At 40.2% G+C, this 22,778-nt stretch overlaps 1 protein-coding gene across 10 annotated transcripts in view; it reads right to left on the bottom strand.

The window, feature by feature from the left end:
- igdcc4 (immunoglobulin superfamily, DCC subclass, member 4) overlaps window positions 1-22,778 on the bottom strand; it is a 142,826-nt gene that overhangs the window by 72,732 nt on the left and 47,316 nt on the right. For 9 of the 10 annotated variants that reach the window (XR_006309473.1, XR_006309472.1, XM_043677317.1 and 6 more), the window contains exon 4: window positions 11,030-11,163. The exons of the other annotated variant lie outside the window; for it this stretch is intronic. Coding sequence is in view for 7 of the 9 variants with exons in the window: in XM_043677317.1 (XP_043533252.1) it covers window positions 11,030-11,163 (134 nt within the window). In the remaining 2 variants the exon portion in view is untranslated. The remainder of the gene's footprint in view (window positions 1-11,029; window positions 11,164-22,778) is intronic. 10 annotated transcript variants of the gene reach the window in all.

Below are 22,778 nucleotides of genomic sequence, written 5' to 3' on the forward strand. Positions count from 1 at the left end.
ACTCTGCAAGATGTGGGAAAGAGAGCCTGGTGTTGAAGTTTCTTCAGAGGCATGGGAGGATATTTGGGAGAATGCAAGGAAGATATCAATTTTCAATAGGACCCATGCTTTACAGTTGAAGATTCTCCACAGGGTCCACTTAGCCCCAGACCATTTGTCAAAATTTAAACTAGGGGTATCTTCAGCATGCCCCAAGTGCAAGGTCTGCACGGGCACTCTTACCCATTGTCTTTGGTCTTGTGACAGGTTTCAAACATATTGGAGCGCTGTGGTGGCTGCAATGGAGAGGACTTTAGGTGTAGGAGTGGAGAAGGACCTTACTTCGCTCCTTTTGGGCCTACCCATTGTATTTCCTGCAGACGCGCATAAGAAAAAACTTTTCAATATTCTTACATTCTGTGCAAAGAAGAACATCTTGCTAGGTTGGATTTCCGAAAAACACCCAGGCCTGTCGGGTTGGCGGAAGATTGTTATGGAGCATATTCCCCTGGATTCTCTCACAAATATGGTACACCACAAAACTGAGAACTTTTACAAGACATGGCAACCCTTTTTGAAATACCTGGACACAGATTTATCTGCCACACTAACAAGGGCTTTTATATAGCCGTAACGATTATGTTTCATGAGTCCAATATCCAGGGAGGAGGAACTGTGAATGCATGTATGTTTTGTTTGGCTGAGCTATTACTATTTATTTGTTTGTTGTTAGGTATTTATTTAGTTAAATAGCTAGTTTAGATTTTTGGTTTTAGTTTTTTTTAATTTTATACTTCTCTATATATTATATACATTCGTTAAGGAGGGTGGGTTGGGGAATTTTTTTTGTTATTATTTGGGTTTAGCTTTGTACTATTTTTGTATTGTTTTGAATTGCATTGTTTTGTATTTGCTGGAATATTTAAAAATCTATTTTTTCTTAATAAAACATATTATGAAAAGAAGAGAGCAAGCATGCAGCCATGAGATTCACCTTCATTCACTCCTCGAGCAGCGTCTTTATCCACGCATATAAACTGTCCCTTCTGCAGTCTTTCCTAATTGCAGGTACTCCATGCAGTGCAAGCCTGTACATTTCTAGTGGCTTGCAAGTGTATCAGAGAGTTGCCATAATGATTCAGAGGATGCTATTTAGTCAAAAGCAACATGGAGGTCCTCCCGAGCAAACGATGAGATAAAATCACCTGGCACTCATTGAGATTTCCACGTCAAAATTTCTTCAAATCTAGCCTGTTCATCACATTTACTAAGATAGGAAGTTGAATATTAATGAGGTGAGCTTGGGTATGAACAAGGCACTTAACAAGCATCAACCCCTTAAGTGGCAACTCACATCTGCCTTGCAAAAAACCCACATTATATGTCAAAAGGTAGTAATAGGCCAATTCTGCCACAAACCTCAACATAGCCCACGTCACTCAAACCCTTATAAGACTCTACTCTAAGTAATCATTCCATAGCAGATGTTTTGCTAAGCCAAGGAAAACTTGACTTTATCCCTGTGCATTTAGGTAAGGGTTTAATGCTAAATGGATGTCAACCCAGTGTAAAATCTGCCAATATAAAATTACCCTCATACATGTTATCACACCTTTGGTTTGCCCCATACTGCCACCTAGGCAGTGCCAAATTGGTCATTTATATACAACCTAAAGAAAACAGTTTTTTCTTTTAAATCGTACCTCTCGAAGTAACATCTAAAAATAGGCTCCCAAGAAAAGGTTAGATCAATTCACAGAAAGATCAGTACTTTGTCATTTTTATTCGTCCGTGGGTTGTTCCAATTACTTGGCCTTAGCTGGGAAATAATAAAGTAGCACAACAGCCCATTTGCAACATGATATTTACAAATATATGCTCAGTCCTTGGTTTCTGAAGAAGTTAATGAGCTTATTATCTGTAAATGATATGGAAGATTCATTTATTTTACTAAAATCTGTCTCCAAGTTTCTAATGGCTGTGAAAATATAAATTAATACATGCTGGTAATACTCGGCAGCCAACAAATTATAATCCAGTAAGAATTTATTATTGTGACAAACTGCCAAGTGCTAAATTTTCATTTTAATTATCAACCAACAGCAAATTATTTTATTCATGGAAGGTATCAAATAACAACGGTCTTTTTCCAATAAGCGATTTCTCAACCGAGTACAGCATTTTGCTCCACATGGTTTATATTTACAGCTGCGCTGACAAAGGCATCCTTCTTTATGTTGTATTGTGAAACATTCATCTGACCTACTGTGCAGCCTGAGATCATTGGTGGAAAATCTTGCTAAGCTCCCTCAACCTCCCCCTCAACATTGTTTCCTACCTTTCCCTTACTTAAATCTAGTTCTTGCGAATTAAACTCTTTCCTTCCTTGCTTATATTTTGCATGTGGCAAAATGTGATGGATCCAAACCCAGGCAGTCTGTAGTCTGGCCACTTGAGAAAAAAGAAACATGTTTCTATTTTTCAGGAAAGGCTGGAACTGCAATTGGGGGCTATTATTTCAAGGAAAACTAGCTGCTGCTGGCCTGGTTATAACTATAACTACAACTACACATATTTCACCACAATATCGTACCAATATTAAAATGATAGTATAGTATAATTAAATGCACAGAAACAAAACACACATTACATCAGGCATGGTTAGCTTTCCTTTGGCTTTTGCTGCCAATTTCACATTTTAATAGTAGTACATCCCAACTGGTGCAGCCATTTACTGAGAAATGTAGGGAGAATACATCATTTCTCAAGCATGAGAAACTTTGCTATCAAAATGATACGTTTTCATATGTGTACAACTAGATTAGTGCTATTACTTGAATCAGTAAAAAGTGTGGACTGCTGATGCTGGAGATCAGTCAAGTGTGGTGCTGGAAAAGCACAGCAGGTCAGGCAGCATCCAAGGAGCAGGAGAATCGACGTTTCGGGCATAAGTCCTTCATCAGGGATCAATGAAGGTTTCTGATGAAGGGCTTATGCCCAAAATGTCGATTCTCCTGCTCCTCAGATGCTGCCTGACTTGCTGTGCTTTTCCAGCACCACATTCTATTACTTGAATCACTCAAATAAACACTTTTATTATTTAAAGTGACAACTTAAGCATCCTTTTGCAAGATCTTAGCCATAACTTGTGTTTTGAGCAAAGTGGGCAAATCATTTATTGCTAATCCTTATGGAGACTAAAACCAGTAAGAGTCAACATAGGAAAGACAAGGAAAGAGGACCTGTTTGGGGATCATCAGGAACTAGGAATTAAATTAAAGAACAGATCCTCAACAGTTATAATCTCCAGATTATTACATGAGCCACGTGAAAATTGGCATAGTGACGTGAGAATAAGGGAAGTAAACATGCAGAAAAGAAGGGTTCCATTTCATGGGGCACTCGCATTAGTTTGGAACAGGAGGAATCTCTATCTTTGGGACTGTCACCACCTGAGCTGAACTGGGACTAATGTTCTAGCAAAAAGAGTAAATAGGGTGGTCAACAGGACCGGGGAGGGGGAGGGCCTTAAAACTCCAAGAAGTATAACAAAGCAGCAGGTTAACCTCTGTGGGGGTGGATTGAACTGCATGGAAAAGTATGAAAATAAAGGAGAACTCAGGAGAGGTTACTCAAGTTCCAAGAACACAAAAAGAACAGAGTATCTAGAAAGGGTCAGAAATCTTACTTCAAGCACATAAGATAAAGGGATGACAATGACAAGAGGGATGGTAAATACAGGATTGAAGGGGTTATATTTGAATGAACACAGTATACAAAATAAGGTAAATGAGCTTGTGGCGCAGATTAAAATTGGCAGATATGACAAGGTGAGCATCAATGAGGTGTGACTGCAAGGCGATCAAGACCAAGAGTCCAACTAACCAAGGATGCACATCCTATTGAAAAGACAGGCAGGTGGGCAGAGGGGTGGGGTTGTCTTATTAATAAAAAATGGAATTAAATCAATTATGTGGAATCTGTGTGAGCAGATTTCAGGAACCGCAAAGATTAAAAAAAACAAAGTGGGAGTTACGTAGAGGCAGTAGTCCAAACAATACTCAGGATATGGGGCACAAGATACACAAGGAGATAGAAAACGTGAGTAAAAAAGGCAAGGCTACAGTTATCATGGGGGATTTTAATATGTTGGCAGATTGGGAAAAATCGGGTTGGGGATAGTGGATCGCAAGAAAAGGAATTTGTGTAACGTCTACCAATGGCTTTTTGGAGCAGCTTGTGGTCAAGCCCAGTAGGGAATAGGCAATTCTGGATTTAGTGATGTGTAATGAGGCTCCCCTCTGCCCACCTGCCTGTCTTTTCGATAGGATGTGAATCCTTGGATATTTGGCTCCCAGTCTTCATCCCTTGATAAGGGAGCTTAATGTGAAGGATCCCTTAGGAGGCAGTGACCATAATATGATAGAATTCACTCTGCAATTTGAGATGGAGAAGCAGTAATCAGCTGTTACAGTATTACAGTTGAATAAAAGCAACTACAGTTGCATTCCTCTGCAACCCACGATATAGAAAATCACACTATGGAAAACCGTTCACGTTAAGCAAACAATTCCACAGTTTGCCAATCACGTTATAGCCAATTTGTGTTAAATAAATGCTCATTATAACAGAACAACTGTACAGAGGCATGAGTAAAGAGCTGGCCAGAATAGACTGGGAGGGGAACCTAGCAGGAAAGACAGTGGTACAGCAATGACAGGAGCTTCCGGGAGTAATCTGGGAGACACAGCAAAAAAAAAAATCACCCTTAGGGAAAAGAAGCGTACTAAAGGGATGACAAACCAACAACGGAAGTCAGGGACAGCATAAAAGCAAAAGAGAAAGCATATAATGTGGCAGAGGGTAGTGGGAAAGTCTACAAAGACCAACAGAGGACAACCAGAAAAGAAATAAGGAGGGGAAAGATTAAATAGGAAGGTAAGCTAGCCAGTATTATAAAAGATTCCAAGAGTTTCTTTAGAGATATAAAGGATAAAAGAGAGGCAAAAGTGGACATTGGGCCGCTGGAAAATGATGCTGGGGAAGTAGTAATGGGGAACAAAGAAATGGCAGGGGAACTGAACAAGTACTTTGTGTCAGTCCTCACAGCGGAAGACATGATTAGCATCCCAAAAATTCAAGAGAGTCAGGGGGTCAAAGGTGAGTATGGTAGCCATCACCAAGGAGAAGGTGCTAGAAAAACTGAAAGGTCTAAAGAAGAGGAGGAGGAGAGGTGACCTAATTGAGGCATACAAGATAATGAGAGGCATAGATAGAGTCGATAGCCAGAGACTATTTCCCAGGGCAGAAATGACCAACACGAGGGGTCATAGTTTTAAGCTGGTTGGAGGAAAGTATAGAGGGAATGTCATAGGCGGGTTCTTTACACAGAGAGTTGAGAGAGCATGGCATGCGTTGCCAGCAGCAGTTGTGGAAGCAAGGTCATTGGGGACATTTAAGAGACTACTGGACACGCATATGGTCACAGAAATGTGAGGGTGCATACATTAGGATCAGTGGTCGGCACAACATCGTGGCTTGAAGGGCCTGTTCTGTGCTGTACTGTTCTATGTTCTAAATAAATCACCTGGACCAGATGGACTACACCCCAGAGTTCCGAAGGAGATAAGTGAAGAGATAGTGGAGGTGTTAGTGGTGATCTTTCAGGAATCACGAGAGTCAGGAAGGGTCCCAGAGAACTGGAAAATCACGACTGTAACCCTCCTGTTTAAGAAGGAAGTCAGGCAGAAGACAGAAAATTATAAGCTGATTCACCTGACCTCAGTTGTTGGTAAGATTTTGGAGTCCTTTTTGGAGGATGAGATTTCTGAATACTTGGAAATGCAGGGTAAAATAGAGCAAAAGCAACATGGGTTCATGAAGGGGAGGTCATACCTGACAAATCTGTTATAAAACTTTGTGGAGGTACCGAGCAGCATTGATAATCTATTTACTTGGACTTTCAGAAGGCCTCAAACAAGATGCTGCAAAGGAGGCTGCAGAGTAAGATAACAACACATGGTGTGAGAGGCAAGGTACTAGCATGGACAGAAGATTGGTTGTCTAGCAAGAAATAGAGAGCGAGGTTAAAAGGGTCTTTCTCAGGATGGCAGCCAGTGACTAGTGGAGTTCCGCAAGGATCAGTTTTGGGACCACAACCTTTCACTTTATACAATCATGATCTAGATGAAAGAGCTAAGGGCATTCTGGCCAAGTCTGAACATGATACAAAGATAGGTGGCAGGACAGTTAGTAGTGAGGAGGCAAGGATGCTGAAGGAAGATTTAAACTGAGTAGGAGAGTAGGCAAAGACGTGGCAGATAGAATACAATGTGAGCAACCCTGAGGTCATGCACTTTGGTACGAAGATTAGAGACATAGACAATTTTCTAAATGTGATAGAATTCAGAAATCTGAAGTGCATAGGGACTTGGGAGCCCCAATCCAATATTCCCTTAATGTTAACTTGCAGGTTGATTCGGTAGTTAAGAAGGCAAATGAATGTTGGTATTTATTTCAAAAGGACTAGAATATAAAAGCAGGGATGTACTTCTGAGGATTTATAAAGCTCTGGTCAGACCATATTTAGAATATTGTGAGCAATTTTGGGCCCCATATCTAAGGACCTGGACCTGGAGTGGGTCCAGAGGAGGTTCACAAGAATGAAACCAAGAATGAAAGACTTAATATATGAGGAACATTTGAAGATTGGGATGAGGGAGGATCTAATTGAAACTTAGAGAACACTGAAAGGCCTGGATAGAATGGACATTGGGAAGATGTTTCCATTAGGAGAGACTAGGACCTGAGGACAGAGTCTTACAGTAAAGGGAGATTAGGAACGGAGATGAGGAAAAACTTCTTCAGCCAGACAAGTGTGAATCTGTGGAATTCATTGCCGTAGAAGGCTGCGGAGGCCAGGTCTTTGAGTACATTTGAGAGATAGATAGGTTCTTAATTGTTAAGTGGATCAAAGGTTACAAGGAGAAGACAGAAGAATGGGATTGAGAAACGTATCAGCCATGATTGAATAGCAGAGCAGACTCAATGGGCTGAATGGCCTAATTTCTGCTCCTATATCTTCTGGTTTTATAATAGAATATTCTTTATGGTTTTAATTTATGTCATTTAAAACAGAGAACCATAAGATTAATTTAAAATTGTACTGACTGAAAAAGAAAGAAGTCTGGTTATGCCTTAAAACATACATCAATATTGCTTGCTTAGGTCGTATGGTCTTCTAATATCACTCATCAACTTCTAACAACTCAGGTCAGATTCATAATGACAACTTTTCAGTTCCAGTCATCTGACCTAATTATCTCCTTACGTGGATCAGTGTCAAAGTTTGACTGTTATGCCCGTGAAGCATCTAGGGATAGCCTATGAAAGTCCAAATTGTTGTTGCTGTTACCATATCCTACTGAAGATTTGAAAAATTACCCAACAAATTATTGAAGAATGGCAAGCCCCTTATAACTAATGTGAGATTTAACCTGGTATTGGTGGCTAGAATATCAACAAAACGTATTTGTGTATAACTAATAATCTTACAAACTGATACCTAAGTATTCATATTTTACTACTGGCAAAACTATTGCGTCATTGACAATTATTTATTCTGATTTTCTGACATATTAAAAGGGAGCCATTCAATTTCAAAAGTTAACCTGTTTGTTTTGATATCTAACTAGGGATAAGACAATTGGTTGATGTGACTAGGAACTTGTAACAATCCCAAATGGTTCAATAAACCGTCAAACGGAAGAATGTCCGAAATCCCCTTAACAAGCTTGGCATGTAAATTAATCAATTGTTTGATTAATAGATTAAAGATACCACAGGTGGTCTGGTGGTGGGGAAAAAAAAGCTGTTCAGTTGTGCGTGATGTGAAAAAATTTAAGATTGATCTAAAAATCTTTTGTTTTTAAAACATGTTCACTGCTGTGAATGGGCAGCACAGTGACTTGGTGGTTAGCACTACTGCCTCACGCACTGGAAACGGGTCGGGTTTGTTTCTTCCCTTGGATGACTGTGTGGACTTTGCATGTTCTCCCTGTGTCTGTGCAGGTTTCTTCCGCGTGCTCTGGTTTCCTCCCACAGTCCAAAGATTCATAGATTAGATGGACTGGCCATGCTAAATTGCCCATTGTGTCCACAGTGTCCATAGTGCAGTCTAGGTGGATTAACCATAGGAAATACAAGGCTACAGGACAGAGTAGGGGTTGGGTCTGGAGGTGCTCTTCAGAGGATCAGTATGGATTTGATGGGCCGATTTGCATGCCCTCAGAGTAGGAATTCTTTGATTCTATGTTACTTCAAAAACAAGTTATAAACAATCATTCATAGAAAGATAGTACAAACAACTAATGAGATCAATGGGACAGTTGATCTACTTTATTTTTAATGGCTTTTTCTTCAAACAGCATTAATAGATGTCATACATCTATCTGTACAGGTAGATGGGGTTCAGCATAATAACTAACCCTAAGGGTAGCACCTTCAATAATGCTGTGTATCTTTAATATTGTACTACTTTCAAAACAAAAATCAAGTAGAGCAAAGCCACTGTTGTTGATCCATTGCAAACTCTATTGCCTCGCCACTGTCTGCAATCCACTCTGTTTGGACACTGTATGACACTGAATCAGACCACTTCCAACCTTGCTAACCTACTTAACTCCATATTCTCTCCATCTCCAATTGTCTATCTTTGTAATATTGTCCATTTCTACCCTTACTTCAGCTCATCTGTTGCTGAAAACTTTGTTGATGCTATTGTTATTTTTAGTCTCAAACATTCCATTACTCTCTTGGCTAATCTTCCAGCTTACATCCTCTGTAAACTTGGAACTCATTCAAACATCTATTAACTACATTCTAAATGATACTAAATTCCTTTCATCTATCATTCCTGTACTTGTTGGCCTACAATGGCTCTTGGTTTGGCAACACCTCAATGTTAAAATTTTAATCCTTTCCACACTTTTCTATAACCTCAATCATCCCATCTCTTACCTACTCAGGAGGTCTCTATCTAGCCATTAGTATTCTCGCTATTTGGTCCACTGGTGGTTACACCTTTAGCTACTTGTGTGATACAGTCTCGAATTCCCTCTTAAAACCTCTCTTCTCCTTTAAGGCAGTACTTAAGCCTAACTCTTTGCCCAAGTTTTGGTGACCTGAATTTATTTTTTTTTAATAATATCCCTTGGAAGTTCTGTTACATTAACATCACAAATTTGGAATGTGAAGAAGATTAAATGTAATTGTTTTGGCATTCCCAATTTTTAGGTGGAGGAAACAAACTTATTCAAGTTGGAATGGCAAGCAGGCAATCTGAAACAGTTAACTCACTAGACAGCCAGAAAATGAAGTGTCCAACAGTAGCTTCCTTGACATAAGATGCACTAGCCAGATCTAATCTATATGGATACAGGTATGCCTCAAATCTAACCCCGGAAGCAATGAATTAAGAAATAAATATGGAATGGGAGTGCTAAATCCACAAGCAGAAATAAACAAATGTCTAAACTCATTAACACCAATCAAATGACAAGATTATTAGGGAAAGATTGACAATGCTTGCAGGATGCTGTATTAGTGTTATAAAATAACAGACATTCTTAGTGGTCAGAGAAAAAGGCCTACATGTCTATTTCCTTTCTTGAAAAAAATTACTGTGCAGTGAATGTATACCTGCTGTAAATTAGAAATTTCAACAAAAGCTATAAAAATCAAATAGCGTTAATGTTCCTTGTGGACTTCTGAATGCATCAGTTGTGCGAACGACTACTCCAAAATGGCAGCGATTAGGTCACTTAGGAAACAATGTTAAACAGAAACTCAAAATACTCAGCATGATTACAACCCCCATTAGTGATACTAAAGAAAAACAACATTAAATGGAGTAATTTTATACAGGGACTAACTAAAAACATAGAATTGCAGTAAATGTGCACTAAATTCATATACATAAAGCTGCAATTTTGATTAGTGGAAGCCAAATAAACTCCATTTTATGATCCTGTTTCTCCAATGAACATTTGTACATAAGGCTTAAGGAAGAGGGTTTCTCTAATTATTTTTGTTGATGCTTAGTTTGGACTGTAAATCAGCATTTAAAAGAAGTGATGGGATTAAGACACTCCACAGGACATCTGAATAATACATGGATGGTACACATATTATGCAAGTACTAGCATAACACAAGTATGGAAAAACGTCAATTCCTTCACCCCCATCACTTACACAGCATTTCCCAGTTTCAGAAACTTTTCTCGTACTGGCACTTAAACAACATGGCCAAAGGACCCTGGATTTACAGTTTCTAAACTATTGATATGCTTATATTTAGCCATGACATAATCAAATACTTTTAAAATCAAGCATGTTACTGCAATCCTTTACTAAGGACCTTGTTTCCACTGATTCCAGCTGAAGCCCTTTATGAAATCATCAAGGATGTCAGACAAGATAAACCACTGTTATCAAACCCCAAAAAGATATTAGGTTATGACAATAAAAAACTAAAGCACTTGATAGTACATATGCCATTTCGACTTCTGTGGATCAAGCTTTGTGAAGTTAAAAATCATTATTTTCCCTGTAACATGCAAACAGAATGAATGTCTATCATACATTTAATTCTGCACTAACTAGAGACCCGCATTTGAATACCTATACATACTCAAGAAGGCTCTTGTTCCTCATGAAGGATTTATGCCCAAAACATTGACTCTCCTGTTCCTCAGATGCTGCCTGACCGGTTGTGCTTTTCCAGCATCATACTCTTCGACTCTGATCTCCAGTCCTCACTTTTTCCTACCTATCCATACTGGACAGAAACCTAAACCTACGGTTAACTATGAGACTCCTCTGAATATAAAGTCTAAAAAATTTACACTGAAATGGAATTTCAAGTGATTTTTTTGTTACATCCTAACTTACAGGATTCAATTATGATTCTTTATTGCTTTTACTAGCTTTGATGTTAATTCCATGATAAATCAATTTTCTTCTAAGGTTATATTTAGCTACATCACATTACCTTCTAATACAGTGAGAGTAGCATGCTGACTGTACAGTGTCCACATTCCACCTTTAGCTAAACAGCGATATTCTCCCGCATCAGCCTCTTGCACATATACAATTTGCAGAATTCCATTTGGGAGGACTATAAATCTGAAAAACACCCACAGTTGCAATGAGTTACAACCAGTAATCAACAGGAATTATTTTTATAATGCATCTCAGTATTTCTGTATTTATCTGTGGTGATAATGTAACCAATTTAAAATATCTTAATTTGCCCACTGTAAGAATCACCAAAATCGAATGATCTATTTTTTGAGATGCAAATGTTAAGGTATTTTAGAAAGTATACTTGAAATAAACATTTTATTTTTTCCACACAAGGTACTGCAGTAAGAACATAAATAAATCAAATTACATAATTTGAAAGTTGTTTTATCAAATAGACTGTAAAAGTCAAAAGGAAACCAGTTTAAAGGTCATACATTTTTATAGCACTCAAATATTCAAGCTTCAGAGACTAATCTCTGACTTCACTTTTCCATATTGTTAATGCTTATGGCAAACAAGACTTAGTCACGTCATACAGCTCAGAAACAGACCCTTTGGTCTAACTGCAAGCCGTGATATTCCAATCTGACCTAGTTCTATTTGCAAGCATTTGGCCCATATCCCTCTAAACCCTTCCTCTTCATATACCTTTCCCGATGCCTCTTAAATGTTTTAATTGTACTGGCCTCCACCATTTTCTCTGGCAGCCCGTTCCACACATATACCACCCTGTGTGATAAATGTACCCCTCGGGTCCTTTTAAATCTTCCTCCTCTCACCTTAAACCCATGCCCTCTAGCTTTGGACTCCCCCATCCTTGGAGAACGACCTTGGATATTCACCCTATCCATGTCTCTCAATTTTATAAACCTCTATAGCGTCACCCCTCAGCCTCCAATGCGCATGAAAAAAGCCCCAGCCTATTCAGCCTCTCCTTATAACCCTCTACTCCCGGCAATATCCTTGTAGATCTATTAAGCACCCTCTCAAGTTTACCAACATCCTCCCTATTCAAGGGCAAACAGAACTGTACGTAGTATTCTAAAAGTGGCCGAACTAATGTCCTGCACAGCTGCAACATGACATCCCAACGCCTGTACTCAATATTTCAGCCAAAGAAGGCAAGCATGCCAAATGCCTTCTTCAACACCCTGTCCATCTGCAAATCCACTTTAAAAGAACCGTGCACTTGCACTTCTAGGACTTCCTCGTTCAACAACACTCCCCAGGGCCCTACCATTAACTGTGTAAATCCTGCCCTGTTTTTGCCTCACATTTATCTAAATTAAACCCCATCTGCTGCTCATTGGCCCACCTGATCAAGGTCCTGTTAGTGTCTGAGATAATCTTCTTCACTATCCACTACACCACTTATTTTGGTTGTCACCTGCAAACTTATTAATCATACCTCCTGTATTCACATTCAAAAGACAAAAAGCAGTGGACCCAGCACCAATCTTTGCGGCATACCACTAATCACAGGCCTCCAGTCCAAAAAGCAATCCTCTACCACCACCCTTCATCTCCTACCTTCAAGCCAATTTTGTATCTAATTGGCTAGATCTCCCTGGATCCCACGTGATCTAACCTTTTCAACTTTGAGAAAGCTTATAGCCTTAGACATCTGCTACAGGAGATGCAGGAAAGCACTTGACCACAGTGGTGCCCATTTGTTCAGAAGAATTAAGGACATCTTTTCTTAGTGTTAATGGAATGGTGCAAATAAGGTGATAACATCTGTTCACTTGTGAAATGTGTGGCAGTACTTCCTTCTCCCCTCTAATGCTGGAAGCTGCGCATATTTCACAGTTGGACATTGGATAACTGAATTTCTGGCTTATATTGAACACTCTTAACAAAACTCATACTCAAAAGAAAAATAACTTGTAATTTAATAAGCTGAGTGGAACATGCATGGAATAGAACAATCCTGATACATTTTCATGTATACCACACTGAGCAGATTTGAATTTATCCCTAATCTTGACTGTTCTAGAATGTGAATGTTTCAGTACCTTTACAGGCTAGGAAAACACAAAGGCTGAAACTGATATAGTAAGAAAGTTTCATACATGACAGAGAGAAACATTCTTTTGTAAATTACTGCGAATCCTCTTCCAAGGATGCCTCCCTTGAAGAAGTTCTCCTCCTCTCTCTGCAAGAATCTGAGTGAGTCTCTCTCTCTCACTGCAACCCCCAGGTCATCTCCTCTGACTCTTTGCTACCTTCCAACTGTCCCTTAACAACTCCCCCACCCCCAGCTCCTCAGTCACGCATTCATCTACTCTATCCTCCAATCTCTACTCTCACTAGTAGTAGTAGTCTAGATATTCTTATCCTCAAGGACATATTTTTTAACCTCCTACCTAGTTTCCTATATTCAGTCTGCAGAACCTCATCCCTTTCCATACCTATGTCATTGGTACCAATGTGCACAACAACCGCCTGCTGGTCACTCTCCCCTTTCAGAATATTCTGCACTCTCCAAGACATTCTTGACTCTTGCACCAGGGAGGCAACACACCATCTTGATGTCTCACTAGATAGCCACAGAAACATCTGTCTGTGCCCCAAGCTATAGAGTCTCCTGTTACAATCAACTGCTTGGGACCTGATATACCTGGCATGGACAGCACAGTGGCACAGCGGTTAGCACTGCTGCCTCACAGCGCTTAGAGACCCGGGTTCAATTCCCGCCTCAGGCGACTGACTGTGTGGAGTTTGCACATTCTCCCCGTGTCTGCGTGGGTTTCCTCCCACAGTCCAAAAGATGTGCAGGTCAGGTGAATTGGCCATGCTAAATTGCCCCTAGTGTTAGGTAAGGGGTAAATGTAGGGGTATGGGTGGGTTAGGCTTCGGCGGGTCAGTGTGGACTTGTTGGGCCGAAGGGCCTGTTTCCACACTGTAAGTAATCTAATCTAATTTAAAAAACCCTCATTACAGTACAGCCAGTCACAATATCAGAAACCTGGCGGTCAGTGCTATACTCTCCTGAGCCTGCACTCCCTCCCCCCCCCCCCCCAACTCTCAGTAATCAAAAACATTTTAGATGGGGATAGCCACAGGAGATTCCTGCACTACCTGGCTACCTCTCCTCCTAATCTTAGTGGTCAGATTTGCTCACATTCAGTCGCTCAAGACCGTTTTCCAACTTGCGCGTAGGATGTGGGCATTGCTTGCTAGGCCAGCAGTTATTGCCCTTTCCTAAACTGCCCAAGACAAGGTGTCAGCGAGTCACTACTGCAGTCCTTGGAGAGCACAGTGCTATTAGGGAGGTTTTGACCCAATGACAATTTAAGTTAGGATGGTGCATAGCTTGGAGGGGAACTTGTAGATGTTGATGATGTCACACTCTTGTACTTCAAGGTGGTACAGGTATGAGTTTGTAAAGTACTCTCGAAGGACTCTACATGAATTGCTGCAGTTCATCTTGTAGGCGGTACAAACTACATTGATGCATTATTGGCGAAGAGAGTGAACACTGAAAGGGGTGGATGAAGTGCCAATCAACAGGCTGCTTTGCACTGGATAGTGTCAAGTTTCTCGCATGTTGTTGGAGCAACACTCATCAAGGAACACAGAGTACTCCATCATACTCCAGACTTAAACAGAATTCAGAGAGATCATGGCTGAAATCTAGTTGGAAATCTCAAGTTTTCAACATTCTCAATGATAGAATCCCCATAGCCATCTGGGAGAGAATTCCAAATATCCATCGTGTTCTGCATGAAGAAAAAGTATTTTTCATCTCAGTCTTAAATGGGTGACTCTTATTTTGAGATCTTCTGATTCTAGAACCCTCACATCCATTCCAAGCAAGCGGAAAAACGCATCTGGCATCGGCCTTGTCTAGCCCTATAATAATTTTTTACGTAAAATGAGATTACTTTTCATTCTTTTAACATACATATAATAAAGGCCCAGGCTTTTTATAAATTCCTCAGAAATAAACCCATCATTCCAAGAATTAGTTTCATGAACCTTTATTGCACTTAGTCTATGGCAAGTATATCCCTCCATAAGTAGGAGGCCAAAATTGCACATACTACTCCTGGTGTGGTCTCACCAAGATTATATATACTTGCAGTGATATATTATTTCAAGAAAATGTGAGATTAGGAGTAACAAAGGCCAACATACTTGTGGCCTTATAGATGGCTTTGTGAAGACAGGTGATGAGTAAGTCTTTGCAGCATTACAACCTGCTCCGATAGCCACTGTATTTGTGATTTATCCAGTGCATTTTCTGCTCAATTGTAATCTCCACGATGTTGTTCGTGGGGGTTCAGTGAGGACAATGCTATTCAATATCGTGGGTAGATTCTTTCAGTTCAGATGTTAATTGCCTGGCATCTGCGTGGTGCTGGTTTAACTTGCCAATTATCTGTTCAAGCCTGAATGCTGTCTAGTTCGTGCTGCTTATGGACAGCAAAGAAGAGTCACACATTGTTCACTGATGATTGCACATTCTCATTGCTGATCCTATGATGGAGGGAAGGCAACTGATAAAGCAGTTGAAGATAGATGAGCCTATGACACCATTCTGAGTAATGCCTCGAGTGATACCATGTATCTCAGATAATTCAGCCTCAACAACCACAGCCATCTTCCTTTCTGCTAGGTATGACTCCAACTAATTGGGAATTTTATCCTGGAAACCAACTCCAGCTTTCCACAGGTTGAAAGTCATACTGTATCAAATGCTACCTGATGCCAGGTACAGTCACTGTCACCTCACCTCTGGAGGTCAGCAACTTTGTCCATGTGTGGACAAAGGCTATAATGAATCATTTAAATTTTAAAATAGTTTTTTTTAAACTAAAAAAGCAACAATCTCTGATGTACATAGTGGTTAGTGCAAATACAATACAGAAAAAATATACTTCAAAGATTAGCTTTCCTCTCAGGTAATTACACGAGGCCAAACTGCGAAGTTCAAAACCATTAGTAAGAATGAGACTGTTGCAATCCATCTGCTGTAGAGACCCATTATGCCCTAATGGAGGAAATACTAGGATTGTGAACTAGCAATAGTGAAGGAATGGTAACATATTTCCAAGTCAGGATGGTGAGTGGTTTGAAATAGGAACTTACAGGTGGTGATGTTCCTTTGTGTCTGCTGCTCTTGTCCATCTAGATGAAAGTGGCCGTGGGTTTGGAAGGTGCTGTCTAAGGATCTCTGTAAACTTTCTGCAGTGTAACTGGTATGTAGTATACACTGCTGCAAATAAGCACTTGTGGCGGATGAATAGATGTTTGTGCATATGGTACCAGTTAAGTGGAGAGTTTTGTCTTGGATAGTATCAAGTTTCTTGAGTGTTGTTGGAGTTGCACTCATCAGGCAAGGTGAGAAGCATTCCAAACACTCCTGATTTGTGCTCATTGATGGTGGAGAGGCTTTGAGAGAGTGAGATGGTGAGTTCCTCACTGCAGTATTCCTAGCCTTTAACTTGTTTTTATATGGTAAATTCATTTCAGTTTCTGGTCAATAATAATCCCCAGGATGTTGATAGCAATGGATTCAGTGATGATAAGGCCATTGAATGTCAAGTGACAATAGTCAGTTTGTCTCTTACTGGAGATGGCCATTACCTGGCATTTGTGTTGTGCCACTTGTCAGCCCAAGTCTGGATGTTGGAGAAAGTGAGGACTTCAAATACCGGAAATCAGAGTCGAGAAATATGGCGCTGGAAATGCATAGCAGGTCAGGCAGCATCCGAGGAGCAGATGAATCGACATTTACATCCGAAACATCAATTCTCCTGCTCCTCGCTGCTGCCTGACATGCTATGCTTTTCCAGCACCACACTTTTCAAGCTAAGGAGGTTGTCCAAGTCTTGTTGCATTCGAACACGGACTGCTTAAGTCTGAGGAATCGCAAATGGTGCTGAATATTGTACAATCATCAGCAAACATTCCTACTTCTGACCATATGGTGGAGGGAAGCTCATTAACAAAGCAGCTGAAGGTGGTTTGGCCTAGGACATTACACTGAGGAACTCGTACAGAGATGGCCTGGAGCAGAGATGACTGACTTGTTACCAGCACAACCTATGTGCCGGGTATGACTCCAACCGACAGATGTTTCCTGCTGATTCTTGCTGATTCCAGTTTTGCCAGGGCTCCTTGATGTCACACTCAGTCAAACGTGGCTTTGATATCAAGGGCTATCACTCTCAACTCACCTCCAGAATTCAGCTCTTTTGTCCATGCTTGAACCAAGGCTGCAATGAGATCAGGAGCTGAGTGGTCCAGGTAGAACAAAAACTGGGCATGAATGAGCAGCTTTTTGCCAAGCATGTGATTGGTAGCACTATTGATGACACCTTCTATCACTTAATTGATAGTTGAGAAAAGGGCTGATGGGGCAATAATTGGCTGGACTAGATTTGTCCGACTTTTGTGTTCAGTACATTCTGGGCAATGTTTCATATTGTCAGGTCGATGCCAATGTTGTAGATGTACTGAAATAGTTTGGCTACTGATGTGGTGTATTCTGGGGCACTAATGCTGGAATGTTGCCAAATCTCTCAGCTTTTTCAGTATCCAATTTCTCCAAATATTTCTTGATATCGGGTGCAGTGAATTGAACTGGCTAAAAACTGCATCTGTAATGCTGGGGCCAGTGGAGGCCACTCTTACCGGTGGTCACTCTTACCAATACTATCATGGAAAGAGGCACGTAGAGCCAACAGATTGGTAAGAATAAGATCAAGTTTGCTTTTCCTATGTGAATTCCCTCACCACCTTCCACAAACCCAGATGAGCAACTATGTCTTTTACGAGGCCAGCTCAATCAGTGGTACTGCTGCCGAACCACACACAGTGGTGGATGTTGAAGTCATGTGTCCTTGCTACCCTCAGTGCCTCCTCCAAATGTTGTTCAACATGGAGGAATATTGATTCATCAGCTGAGGAAGGATGGTATGTGATAATTAGCAGAAAGATTCCTTACCCACGTCTGACCTCATATCATGAGAGTTCACAGTATCCAGAGTCAATGTTGAGGCTTCCCAGGGAAACTCCCTCCCAGAAAAAGAACAGAATATGATCCACCAAGTCTGTGATCTGACTTATGTTACTACTGGACAGTTGAAATCCTAACAATCTGGATAAGTTCTCAGTCTTGATTCGATTATAATACGTAAAATGTGCTGATTAAACTTGGAATACTGTACAGTTGTTTACTTTTGTATGCATTAACATTAAAACTAAGGCTATTAAATGACTAAAACATCTATCCAAATAATAACTCTACTGGCAACACTGACAAATGCCTGAGCAAGGAGTTTGGCTTCCTGCACATCTTAAAATGTCAGTTCTACGTACTTGGAATGCAATAAGATTTTCACTTAGTTTAATATATCCCTGAGGGAAGAGTCTAACGGCCAACAATGAACATAACAATACCTATGAATTCTGAATAGTCTCTAGTTCTATTTGTTTCAAGTGTCCCTGCTCAATTGACAATTATTTTCATCAAACTACAACAGACATCTCACAGGATTCTCTACTGGCGCCAGTCACTATTTGGTGCCAGAGGTGGCAAAAAAAATCAGTTCAGCAATGAAGCATTAACCCTCAATTTAAATGGTCAATATGGACACTGTATTCACTTTAGCTGGGCTCACATAATTGGCAAATATACTATACCTTTATTGGGTGATGATAAAACAAATGAAACAGCAAATATGCAACAATATCACTAGATTTGCCAAGAAAATTTAAACCTATCTGGTGACTGCGAACAACTACAGAAGAGATGCATTACACCAAACTGGCATGCATAGGTCATCTAAATACAGTCTGATTTGCTGTAACATGCGTTTCTTCAATGCAAATCAGCTATAAAGCAATTTAGACCATTATTTACAGAATGCAAACTTTCCTTACCTGTATTGGTTATAACGTGATTCTGGTCCCATTGGTTTAAATGGTGCTGCTATTACATGATTTTCTTATAAAGTGGGATTGCACAGCAATGGAACTATCGTGTTATATCAGAAAAGACTGTATAAACAAGGTCAAAATGGACTGGGCATGAAATTTGCTACATTCTTGGCCAGCAACATCCATTAATAAAAAGTTAGAAAGCAAAGATTCTCATAATTCACTTCAAGCTTCAAAATTCAAAGTATCTGACAAATACGCCAGGAGAATCTGAGTATTTCTCATAATGGCGACTGATTAGTCAAAAAAGGCTATATGAATCTTTTACAAGTATGTTTGGAGCACCGGTTGACATTTTTGACACAATTGATTCAAAAGGACACCAGCATTTTCACGAAGAAAAAAAGAACTGAGATTTAAGTATTCAAAGAACAAGCATTGTAGATATACAAGCAAAATTGTATTTTTATATGAAGTAAAAAGGATTGATTTAGTAAAAGATGAATCATATAGGTGAAGATTTGAGCAAGATATCCAAGAAGCATGAATGTTTTGTACTAAATTAAGATTAACGCATAATGAGCTGCGAAAGAGGGGAACAGAACAAAATGTTTAGATTTTGTAATGTCTTACATGAATAATATCCATTCATATCCAAACGTGAATTCCTGTGGTTACTCACAACTGCCTCCAAAAAGGGAAGCATCAGATAACAACTGTACAACGAAATAAATAATTGCAGAAGGTTAGAAGTTCCAGGTTTACTAATTGAAAATGTGAGCTCATCTTGGTTAAACAGTTTGACGACAATCAATAATAATTAAGTAACTCATAGTCATTTATTATTTGCATGCACAACCACAAAAACACAAGTGTAAAGTATAATGCCAAAGGTAGAAATTAACCTCCACGCAATATCGATCTCCACCTCTTAGCAACAAGTGTTCATAGCTCATTTCTGTACATATTATTTGTATACAAGAAAGGCTAATCAAAAAGCATTCACATTCCTCTTATAACACTGCAGCTCTCCTCCAATCACATTTAAAAAGGAAGTATCAAGTTTGTTTCAAGCTCTGTTCAAGCATTATTGTAAAAATTCAAAATTGAATAGCAAGTACATAAAAATCATGGTGTGAAGAAGGGAAACACTCAGCCAAAGGAGCTCAGATTTTCTTAACTTGCAGCAAGATTGCAAATACAATCAATTCTGTAGATAGATACATCTGTCAAGTATGAGCAACTTGTAAAATCTTCTTTTATGTATTGAGTACAGTAATTGTGCTTGTATTCTTCTTCACACAGCAACTTTTTCACCCAGTTAAAGCACTGTACATACATTGCATCATCATTTTTTGTATTCACATTAGTCAATTCAGTCCAGTTAAAACTGTATCAACAATGATATCCATTAATTGCTCAGACTGTATAGCCTTACTTACCACCAGTGTATCCTGTGCAGACTGAATTTACCATGAAGGACACTCCTTTGTAACCTCACCTTTTGCTGAGGCATGATGACCCTCAGGTTAACTGCCATCAGTCATCACCTCTGTCTCACATAGAGCAGCCCTATGGTCCAGTAGGACTATAGCGATATAACCTTCATATTTTTAATATGGAAGACTGTACCACACAATCAAACAATATCCTAAATTAAATTCCTTACATTTGCTGATTTCCAACAAGGTGACACAGTATAGTTGCTCCAATTGTCTCGGTGCCTCTGGGTTAAAAAAACTCCTGTATAAGTGTTACAAATGATCATTCCACTACACAGCAGAACATCCCTGCCTGACATGACCCAATCACTGATTCTCTCACATTCCTCCCTGCTGCTCAGAACAGAACACACACCAACCCCACCACCTGATTTGAGACCATCCTGAATAGGCAACACGTCCCTCAACTCCCCGAACCAAGCATCTTTCCTGACAATCCACACCTCTCCTTTCCCTAAAATGTTCTTACCACTCAACAGTCTTCAACCCAATCCTACCTCGCCCAAGCCCTCCCCATTTATCTGCCATCCCAATCCCTCACCCAGTTGACACACTACCCCCAACACCTGGCACCTTATGCCCACACTTACCATCTTTCATAAACTAAGTATGGTCAAGACTACTGAACCCTGGAATATGGTAGAAATGTTGTGAAAAAGCAGTGTAGTGTCAATGGCAATCCTTCATTGCTGGCACATGGGAGTAGGGATAACCCTAGTAACTATAGGCCGGTGAGTCTCACTTCTGTTGTGGGCAAAGTCTTAGAGAGAATTGTAAGGGATAGGATTTATGCACATCTGGATAGGAATAATGTGATCAAGGATAGTCAGCATGGTTTTGTGAAGGGCAGGTCGTGCCTCACAAACCTTATTGAATTCTTTGAAAAGGTGACGAAGGAGGTTGATGAGGGGAAAGCGGTAGATGTGGTATATATGGATTTTAGTAAGGCGTTTGATAAGGTTCCCCATGGTAGGCTACGGCAGAAAATACGGAGATATGGCATTGAGGGTGAGTGGGAGGTCTGGATTAGAAATTGGCTGGATGGAAGAAGACAGAGGGTAGTAGTTGATGGCAAAGTTTCTTCATGGAGTGCCGTCACTAGCGGTGTTCCGCAAGGATCTGTTTAGGGACCATTGCTGTTTGTCATTTTTATAAATGACCTGGAAGAGGGGCTAGAAGGTTGGGTGAGCAAGTTTGCGGATCATACGAAAGTCGGAGGAGTTGTTGACAGTGAGGAAGCATGTGGCAGGTTACAGCAGGATATAGAAAAGCTGCAGAGCTGGGCAGAAAGGTGGCAGATGGAATACAATGTAGCTAAGTGCGAGGTGATTCACTTTGGGAAGAATAACAAAAAGATGGGGTACTGGGCTAATGGTCGGATACTTGGTAGTGTGGATGAGCAGAGGGATCTTGGTGTCCATGTACACAGATCTCTGAAAGTTGCCACCCAGGTAAATAGTGCGGTGAGGAAGGCATATGGCGTACTGGCTTTTATTGGTAGAGGAATTGAGTTCCGGAGCCCTGAGGTCATGATGCAGTTGTATAAGACTCTGGTACGGCCGCATCTGGAATATTATGTGCAGTTTTGGTCGCCATACTATAGGAAGGATGTGGAGGCATTGGAACGGGTGCAGAGGAGGTTTACCAGGATGTTGCCTGGTATGGAAGAAAGATCGTATGAGGAAGTTCATGGAATGCCCTGCCAGTAGCAGTGGTGGACTCTCCCTCTTTATGGGCATTTAAGCGGGCATTGGATTGGCATATGGAGGATAGTGGGTTAGTATAGGTTAGGTGGGCTTGGATCGGCGCAACATCGAGGGCCAAAGGGCCTGTACTGCGCTGTATTCTTCTATGTTCTATGTTCTATGATTCCTGGATCACACTGGATTGCTTCAGCGGAGAAGGTTTCTGGCTTGAAGGTTCAAACTGAGAACTCCTCTCAAGGTACACTTTTTGTTTTTGTCCAGTCAGGATCAGGGTTTCTGATCCTAACCGAAAGATCTGGGTCATTAATTATTTTAATGGCAATGTGTAAATAGACAGATCATGCTAACTGCCCCATCTGTTTTTGATTGGAAATGGAAGAAGTTGCAACATGAAGTCAAAGCACAAAAGTGTATGACATTATACATTTATGCAGTTCTGACAACATGATAAATATAAGGTGACTCTGTGGACCCCAGCCTGGAATTTGAACTTGGTTGCCAACTTATGAGATTTTAAAAATGCTTGAATTGCTGAAATCAATATTGGAAGGAAAACAAAGCAAGTGCAACAAAGCAGTTTATCATGATGTCAAATATTCTATAATGTGTAACATTT

This window comes from Chiloscyllium plagiosum, chromosome 36, assembly GCF_004010195.1.
Source record: "Chiloscyllium plagiosum isolate BGI_BamShark_2017 chromosome 36, ASM401019v2, whole genome shotgun sequence".
NCBI lineage: Eukaryota > Metazoa > Chordata > Chondrichthyes > Orectolobiformes > Hemiscylliidae > Chiloscyllium > Chiloscyllium plagiosum.